The 9,510-nt window shown below is 53.5% G+C and overlaps 1 protein-coding gene across 1 annotated transcript in view; it reads left to right on the forward strand.

Annotated features, from left to right (window-relative positions):
• The window catches only part of CACNA1A (calcium voltage-gated channel subunit alpha1 A), a 175,574-nt gene that overhangs the window by 89,473 nt on the left and 76,591 nt on the right, over window positions 1-9,510 (forward strand). Inside the window, 2 exon segments of the mRNA XM_075577848.1 lie at window positions 251-334; window positions 1,460-1,576. Of these exon segments, the coding sequence (XP_075433963.1) occupies window positions 251-334; window positions 1,460-1,576 (201 nt within the window).

A 9,510-nucleotide genomic window follows, 5' to 3' on the forward strand; every position in this document is an offset into this window, starting at 1 on the left:
CAGCCCTAGAGGTGCCAGGCTCTGTATCCCTGTATCCAGCCCTAGATGTGCCAGGCTCTGTATCCTCTGTATCCAGCCCTAGAGGTGCCAGTTTTTGCATCACGTGCCCAGCCCTAGAGGTGCCAGGCTCTGTATCCCCTGTGTCTGACCCTAGAGGTGCTAGGCTCTGTATCCAGTCCTAGAGGTACCAGGCTGCGTACACCGCTCCCTGCCTCAGTGTATAACCCACGGATCATCTCTCCGTGCTTAGAATTATTTCCGGGACGCCTGGAATATCTTTGATTTCGTGACAGTTCTCGGGAGCATCACAGATATTGTGGTGACGGAGTTCTGGGTAAGTACAGAGTAGTGTGTGCAAAGCAGTGTGTGTGTGTGTGTGTGTGCAGAGCAGAGTGTTTGTGCAGTGTGTGTGTGTGTGTGTTCAGAGCAGGGGAGAGCCGTGTGTGTGCGCTGTGTTGACAGGAAATACTTATTCAAAATGCACTGATAGAAATGCTTGTTCGGATTGTCGATATCACCCCCGAGTACACACATGGACACAGCCACACCAACTGTTAGTAAAGTATAGGTTATTGAAATACTACGCTGCGGAGATTATTAGCAGTGAGGATACCACACGCACGGTTTTACCAGGGGAACCCCCCACAGCCTGCACAGGTGCCTGGCAATTAGAGTTATGTTCTCCGCTGTCGAGTGTTACCAGACACACGGCTTGACCGTTAGCCTTGTACATGGGCAAGATTCTGGCCCCTGCTTCCAAAACAAAGCTTTTATACCCTCATCTCAGAAAGCAGGTGGTGGGGGGGGGGAGCATAAGATTATAAGGGTTACATGTAAAAATGGATTTGAGGCAAAAGGTGACACTGTGTGCTCATTTGTATGTAATTTCCCAGAATCCCCTGCTGCAGGGGAAGCACTGTATGCTGTGGGATAATGGTGAAAGGCAGGGCTGCATGTCATTTCCCAGAATCCCCTGCTGCAGGGGAAGCACTGTATGCTGTGGGATAATGGTGAAAGGCAGGGCTGCATGTCATTTCCCAGAATCCCCTGCTGCAGTGGAAGCGCTGTGTGCTGGGGGATAATGGTGAAAGGCAGGGGGTGCATGTCATTTCCCAGAATCCCCTGCTGCAGGGGAAGCACTGTATGCTGTGGGATAATGGTGAAAGGCAGGGGGTGCAGACCTGTCTAAGACATGTTAATGTGCTCACAAGTGATATTTTTTTAATTATATATATATCGCTCACTCTCCATCTCTCTCTCCTCTCTCTCCTCTATCTCTCTTCCTTACCCTGCCCTTCTCTCTCTCTCTCTCTCTCTCTCCTCTATCTCTCTTCCTCACCCTGCCCTTCTCTCTCTCTCTCCTCTCTCTCCTCTATCTCTCTTCCTCACCCTGCCCTTCTCTCTCTCTCTCTCTCCTCGTATTCGGCCTTCACTCCCTTTCCCGTCTTCTCCTCTCTAGGACAACTTCATCAACCTCAGTTTCCTGCGCTTGTTCAGAGCCGCCCGTCTCATCAAACTCCTGCGGCAAGGTTACACCATCCGGATCCTGCTGTGGACCTTCGTCCAGTCCTTCAAGGTCAGACGATAGGACAGAGCCTCCGGCCTGTATTATTTGCCATTGGTACGATAGGACAGAGCCTCCGGCCTGTAGTATTTGCCATTGGTACGATAGGACAGAGCCTCCGGCCTGTAGTGTTTGCCGTTGGTACGATAGGACAGAGCCTCCGGCCTGTAGTATTTGCCGTTGGTACGATAGGACAGAGCCTCCGGCCTGTAGTATTTGCCGTTGGTACGATAGGACAGAGCCTCCGGCCTGTAGTATTTGCCGTTGGTACGATAGGACAGAGCCTCCGGCCTGTAGTATTTGCCGTTGGTACGATAGGACAGAGCCTCCGGCCTGTAGTGTTTGCCGTTGGTACGATAGGACAGAGCCTCCGGCCTGTAGTATTTGCCGTTGGTACGATAGGACAGAGCCTCCGTCCTGTAGTATTTGCCGTTGGTACGATAGGACAGAGCCTCCGGCCTGTAGTGTTTGCCGTTGGTACGATAGGACAGAGCCTCCGGCCTGTAGTATTTGCCGTTGGTACGATAGGACAGAGCCTCCGGTCTGTAGTATTTGCCATTGGTACGATAGGACAGAGCCTCCGGCCTGTAGTATTTGCCATTGGTACGATAGGACAGAGCCTCCGGCCTGTAGTGTTTGCCGTTGGTACGATAGGACAGAGCCTCCGGCCTGTAGTATTTGCCGTTGGTACGATAGGACAGAGCCTCCGGTCTGTAGTATTTGCCATTGGTACGATAGGACAGAGCCTCCGGCCTGTAGTATTTGCCGTTGGTACGATAGGACAGAGTCTCCGTCCTGTAGTATTTGCCGTTGGTACGATAGGACAGAGCCTCCGGCCTGTAGTATTTGCCATTAGTACGATAGGACAGAGCCTCCGGTCTGTAGTATTTACCGTTGGTACGATAGGACAGAGCCTCCGGCCTGTAGTATTTACCGTTGGTACGATAGGACAGAGCCCCCGGCCTGTAGTATTTACCGTTGGTACGATAGGACAGAGCCTCCGGCCTGTAGTATTTGCCGTTGGTACGATAGGACAGAGCCCCCGGCCTGTAGTATTTGCCATTGGTACGATAGGGCAGAGCCCCCGGCCTGTAGTATTTGCCATTGGTACGATAGGGCAGAGCCCCCGGCCTGTAGTATTTGCCATTGGTACGATAGGACAGAGCCTCCGGCCTGTAGTATTTGCCGTTGGTACGATAGGACAGAGTCTCCGTCCTGTAGTATTTGCCGTTGGTACGATAGGACAGAGCCTCCGGCCTGTAGTATTTGCCATTAGTACGATAGGACAGAGCCTCCGGTCTGTAGTATTTACCGTTGGTACGATAGGACAGAGCCTCCGGCCTGTAGTATTTACCGTTGGTACGATAGGACAGAGCCCCCGGCCTGTAGTATTTACCGTTGGTACGATAGGACAGAGCCTCCGGCCTGTAGTATTTGCCGTTGGTACGATAGGACAGAGCCTCCGTCCTGTAGTATTTGCCATTGGTACGATAGGACAGAGCCCCCGGCCTGTACTATTTGCCATTGGTACGATAGGACAGAGTCTCCGTCCTGTAGTATTTGCCATTGGTACGATAGGACAGAGCCCCCTGCCTGTAGTATTTGCCATTAGTACGATAGGACAGAGCCCCCGGCCTGTAGTATTTACCATTGGTACGATAGGACAGAGCCTCCGGCCTGTAGTATTTACCATTGGTACGATAGGACAGAGCCTCAGGCCTGTAGTATTTGCCGTTGGTACGATAGGACAGAGCCTCCGGCCTGTAGTATTTGCCATTGGTACGATAGGACAGAGCCTCCTGCCTGTAGTATTTGCCATTGGTACGATAGGACAGAGCCTCCGTCCTGTAGTATTTGCCATTAGTACGATAGGACAGAGCCTCCGGCCTGTAGTATTTGCCATTGGTACGATAGGACAGAGCCTCCGGCCTGTACTATTTGCCATTGGTACGATAGGACAGAGCCCCCGGCCTGTAGTATTTGCCGTTGGTACGATAGGACAGAGCCTCCGTCCTGTAGTATTTGCCATTAGTACGATAGGACAGAGCCTCCGGTCTGTAGTATTTGCCGTTGGTACGATAGGACAGAGCCCCCGGCCTGTACTATTTGCCATTGGTACGATAGGACAGAGCCTCCGGTCTGTAGTATTTGCCGTTGGTACGATAGGACAGAGCCTCCGGCCTGTAGTATTTACCGTTGGTACGATAGGACAGAGCCTCCGGCCTGTAGTATTTGCCGTTGGTACGATAGGACAGAGCCTCCGGCCTGTAGTATTTGCCGTTGGTACGATAGGACAGAGCCTCCGGCCTGTAGTATTTGCCATTAGTACGATAGGACAGAGCCTCCGGTCTGTAGTATTTGCCGTTGGTACGATAGGACAGAGCCTCCGTCCTGTAGTATTTGCCATTGGTACGATAGGACAGAGCCCCCGGCCTGTACTATTTGCCATTGGTACGATAGGACAGAGTCTCCGTCCTGTAGTATTTGCCATTGGTACGATAGGACAGAGCCCCCTGCCTGTAGTATTTGCCATTAGTACGATAGGACAGAGCCCCCGGCCTGTAGTATTTACCATTGGTACGATAGGACAGAGCCTCCGGCCTGTAGTATTTACCATTGGTACGATAGGACAGAGCCTCAGGCCTGTAGTATTTGCCGTTGGTACGATAGGACAGAGCCTCCGGCCTGTAGTATTTGCCATTGGTACGATAGGACAGAGCCTCCTGCCTGTAGTATTTGCCATTGGTACGATAGGACAGAGCCTCCGTCCTGTAGTATTTGCCATTAGTACGATAGGACAGAGCCTCCGGCCTGTAGTATTTGCCATTGGTACGATAGGACAGAGCCTCCGGCCTGTACTATTTGCCATTGGTACGATAGGACAGAGCCCCCGGCCTGTAGTATTTGCCGTTGGTACGATAGGACAGAGCCTCCGTCCTGTAGTATTTGCCATTAGTACGATAGGACAGAGCCTCCGGTCTGTAGTATTTGCCGTTGGTACGATAGGACAGAGCCCCCGGCCTGTACTATTTGCCATTGGTACGATAGGACAGAGCCTCCGGTCTGTAGTATTTGCCGTTGGTACGATAGGACAGAGCCTCCGGCCTGTAGTATTTACCGTTGGTACGATAGGACAGAGCCTCCGGCCTGTAGTATTTGCCGTTGGTACGATAGGACAGAGCCTCCGGCCTGTAGTATTTGCCGTTGGTACGATAGGACAGAGCCTCCGGCCTGTAGTATTTGCCATTAGTACGATAGGACAGAGCCTCCGGTCTGTAGTATTTGCCGTTGGTACGATAGGACAGAGCCTCCGGCCTGTAGTATTTGCCATTGGTACGATAGGACAGAGCCTCCGGCCTGTAGTATTTGCCGTTGGTACGATAGGACAGAGCCTCCGGCCTGTAGTATTTGCCGTTGGTACGATAGGACAGAGCCTCCGTCCTGTAGTATTTGCCGTTGGTACGATAGGACAGAGCCCCCGGCCTGTAGTATTTGCCATTGGTACGATAGGACAGAGCCCCCGGCCTGTAGTATTTGCCGTTGGTACAATAGGACAGAGCCTCCGGCCTGTAGTATTTGCCATTGGTACGATAGGACAGAGCCTCCGTCCTGTAGTATTTGCCATTGGTACGATAGGACAGAGCCTCCGTCCTGTAGTATTTGCCATTGGTACGATAGGACAGAGCTTCCGTCCTGTAGTATTTGCCATTGGTACGATAGGACAGAGCCTCCGTCCTGTAGTATTTACTGTTGGTACGATAAGACAGAGCCTCCGTCCTGTAGTATTTGCCATTGGTACGATAGGACAGAGCCTCCGGCCTGTAGTATTTACCGTTGGTACGATAGGACAGAGCCTCCGGCCTGTAGTATTTGCCATTGATACGATAGGACAGAGCCTCCGGCCTGTAGTATTTACCGTTGGTACGATAGGACAGAGCCTCCGGCCTGTAGTATTTGCCATTGATACGATAGGAAAGAGCCTCCGTCCTGTAGTATTTGCCATTGGTACGATAGGACAGAGCCTCCTGCCTGTAGTATTTGCCGTTGGTACGATAGGACAGAGCCTCCGGCCTGTAGTATTTACCGTTGGTACGATAGGACAGAGCCCCCGGCCTGTAGTATTTACCGTTGGTACCATAGGACAGAGCCCCCGGCCTGTAGTATTTGCCATTGGTACAATAGGACAGAGCCCCCGGCCTGTAGTATTTGCCGTTGGTACGATAGGACAGAGCCTCCGGCCTGTAGTATTTGCCGTTGGTACGATAGGACAGAGCCCCCGGCCTGTAGTATTTGCCGTTGGTACGATAGGACAGAGCCTCCGGCCTGTAGTATTTGCCGTTGGTACGATAGGACAGAGCCCCCGGCCTGTAGTATTTGCCGTTGGTACGATAGGACAGAGCCTCCGGCCTGTAGTATTTACCGTTGGTACGATAGGACAGAGCCTCCGGCCTGTAGTATTTACCGTTGGTACGATAGGACAGAGTCTCCGTCCTGTAGTATTTGCCGTTGGTACGATAGGACAGAGCCTCCGGCCTGTAGTATTTGCCGTTGGTACGATAGGACAGATAGTACGATAGGACAGAGCCCCCGGCCTGTAGTATTTACCGTTGGTACGATAGGACAGAGCCCCCGGCCTGTAGTATTTGCCATTAGTACGATAGGACAGAGCCTCCGGCCTGTAGTATTTGCCGTTGGTACGATAGGACAGAGCCTTCGGCCTGTAGTATTTGCCGTTGGTACGATAGGACAGAGCCTCCGGCCTGTAGTATTTACCATTGGTACGATAGGACAGAGCCTCCGGCCTGTAGTATTTGCCGTTGGTACGATAGGACAGAGCCTCCGGCCTGTAGTATTTACCGTTGGTACGATAGGACAGAGCCTCCGGCCTGTAGTATTTGCCATTGATACGATAGGACAGAGCCTCCGTCCTGTAGTATTTGCCATTGGTACGATAGGACAGAGCCTCCTGCCTGTAGTATTTGCCGTTGGTACGATAGGACAGAGCCTCCGGCCTGTAGTATTTACCGTTGGTACGATAGGACAGAGCCCCCGGCCTGTAGTATTTACCGTTGGTACCATAGGACAGAGCCCCCGGCCTGTAGTATTTGCCATTGGTACGATAGGACAGAGCCCCCGGCCTGTAGTATTTGCCGTTGGTACGATAGGACAGAGCCTCCGGCCTGTAGTATTTGCCGTTGGTACGATAGGACAGAGCCCCCGGCCTGTAGTATTTGCCGTTGGTACGATAGGACAGAGCCTCCGGCCTGTAGTATTTGCCGTTGGTACGATAGGACAGAGCCCCCGGCCTGTAGTATTTGCCGTTGGTACGATAGGACAGAGCCTCCGGCCTGTAGTATTTACCGTTGGTACGATAGGACAGAGCCTCCGGCCTGTAGTATTTACCGTTGGTACGATAGGACAGAGTCTCCGTCCTGTAGTATTTGCCGTTGGTACGATAGGACAGAGCCTCCGGCCTGTAGTATTTGCCGTTGGTACGATAGGACAGATAGTACGATAGGACAGAGCCCCCGGCCTGTAGTATTTACCGTTGGTACGATAGGACAGAGCCCCCGGCCTGTAGTATTTGCCATTAGTACGATAGGACAGAGCCTCCGGCCTGTAGTATTTGCCGTTGGTACGATAGGACAGAGCCTTCGGCCTGTAGTATTTGCCGTTGGTACGATAGGACAGAGCCTCCGGCCTGTAGTATTTACCATTGGTACGATAGGACAGAGCCTCCGGCCTGTAGTATTTGCCGTTGGTACGATAGGACAGAGCCTCCGGCCTGTAGTATTTGCCGTTGGTACGATAGGACAGAGCCTCCGGCCTGTAGTATTTGCCGTTGGTACGATAGGACAGAGCCTCCGGCCTGTAGTATTTGCCATTGGTACGATAGGACAGAGCCTCCGGCCTGTAGTATTTGCCGTTGGTACGATAGGACAGAGCCTCCGGCCTGTAGTATTTGCCATTGGTACGATAGGACAGAGCCTCCGGCCTGTAGTATTTGCCATTGGTACGATAGGACAGAGCCTCCGGCCTGTAGTATTTGCCGTTGATACGATAGGACAGAGCCTCCGGCCTGTAGTATTTGCCGTTGGTACGATAGGACTTGTGTATGGTCGGCGTGTCCGATTTGTAGGATGGTGACTGTAGTTTCTCGGCCTGCAGATCCTGTTTGGGGGTAGGGTTACGTGGTTGTTTGGGGTGTCTCTTTGGAGGTTGGGGTGCTGTTGGGGTGCTTGGATGTTGCAGTTTTGTGGGTCCCTCTGGATGTCGGGTGCTGGTGGGTCCCCGCTGGATGTTGGGGTGCTGGTGGGTCCATTCTGGGTGTTGGGATCCCCTTGTATGTTGGGGTGCTGGTGGGTCCCATCTGGGTGTTGGGGTGCTAGTGTTTGGGTCCCTGTGGATGTTATGGTGCTGTTAGGTCCCCATGGATGTTGGGGTGCTGGTGGGTCCTCCCATGGGGTTTGGTGGGTCCCCCCTGGATGTTGGGGTGCTGATATTTTGGTACTCCATCTTTGTGCCTATATTTTGTATTTTATTCGAATTATTTATCTGTGTTTATTTTGCACACATTGCATTGACTGCTATCTATTATCCCACCACTAGGTGGTGCCTCATTACTGCTGTATTTTAGGTTTGGGGAGCGCCAAATAGTCTATTTTTTCTTTACCATACATCGAATGTTGGGGTGCACCTAGATGTTGGGCAGCTGGTGGGTCCCTCTGGATGTTGAGGTGCTGGTGTTTCGGAGCCTCTGTATGTTGGGGTGCTGCTGGTGGGTCCCTCTGGATGTTGGGTTGCTGGTGGGTCCCTCTGGATGTTGGGGTGCTGGTGTGTCCCTCTGGATGTTGGGGTGCTGATGGGTCCCTCTGGCTGTTGGGGTGCTGGTGGGTCCCTCTGGATGTTGGGGTGCTGGTGTTTCAGAGCCTCTGTATGTTGGGGTGCTGCTGGTGGATCCCCCTGGATGTTGGGGTGCTGGTGGGTCCCTCTGGATGTTGGGGTGCTGGTGGGTCCCTCTGGCTGTTGGGGTGCTGGTGGGTCCCTCTGGATGTTGGGGTGCTGGTGGGTCCCTCTGGATGTTGGGGTGCTGGTGGGTCCCTCTGGATGTTGGGGTACTGGTGGGTCCCTCTGGATGTTGGGGTGCTGGTGGGTCCCTCTGGATGTTGGGGTGCTGGTGGGTCCCTCTGGATGTTGGGTTGCTGGTGGGTCCCTCTGGATGTTGGGGTGCTGGTGTTTCAGAGCCTCTGTAAGTTGGGGTGCATGTGGGTCCCCTGACGGGGTTTGGTGGGTCCCCCTGGATGTTGGGGTGCTGCTGGTGGATCCCCCTGGTTGTTGGGGTGCTGGTGGGTCCCTCTGGATGTTGAGGTGCTGGTGTTTCGGACCCTCTGGATGTTGGGGTGCTGCTGGTGGATCCCCCTGGATGTTGGGGTTTGGTGGGTCCCTCTGTATGTTGGGGTGCTTGTGGGTCCCCTGGTGGCGTTTGGTGGGTCCCTCTGGATGTTGGGGTGCTGGTGTTTCGGACCCTCTGGATGTTGGGGTGCTGGTGGGCCCCCATGGATGCTGGGGTTTGGTGGGCCCTCTGGATGTTGTGGTGCTGTCATGATCCCCCTGGATGTTGGGGAGCTGGTGGGTTCCCCTTGGATATTGGGGTCCCCCTGGATGTTGGGCAGCTGGTGGGTCCCTCTGGATGTTGGGGTGCTGGTGTTTCAGAGCCTCTGTATGTTGGGGTGCTGCTGGTGGATCCCCCTGGATGTTGGGGTGCTGGTGGGTCCCTCTGGATGTTGGGTTGCTGGTGGGTCCCTCTGGATGTTGGGGTGCTGGTGTTTTGGACCCTCTGTATGTTGGGGTGCTTGTGGGTCCCCTGATGGGGTTTGGTGGGTCCCCCTGGATGTCGGGTGCTGGTGGGTACCCCCTGGATGTTGGGGTTTGGTGGGTCCCCACTT

This window comes from Ascaphus truei, chromosome 20, assembly GCF_040206685.1.
Source record: "Ascaphus truei isolate aAscTru1 chromosome 20, aAscTru1.hap1, whole genome shotgun sequence".
Classification (NCBI taxonomy): Eukaryota; Metazoa; Chordata; class Amphibia; order Anura; family Ascaphidae; genus Ascaphus; species Ascaphus truei.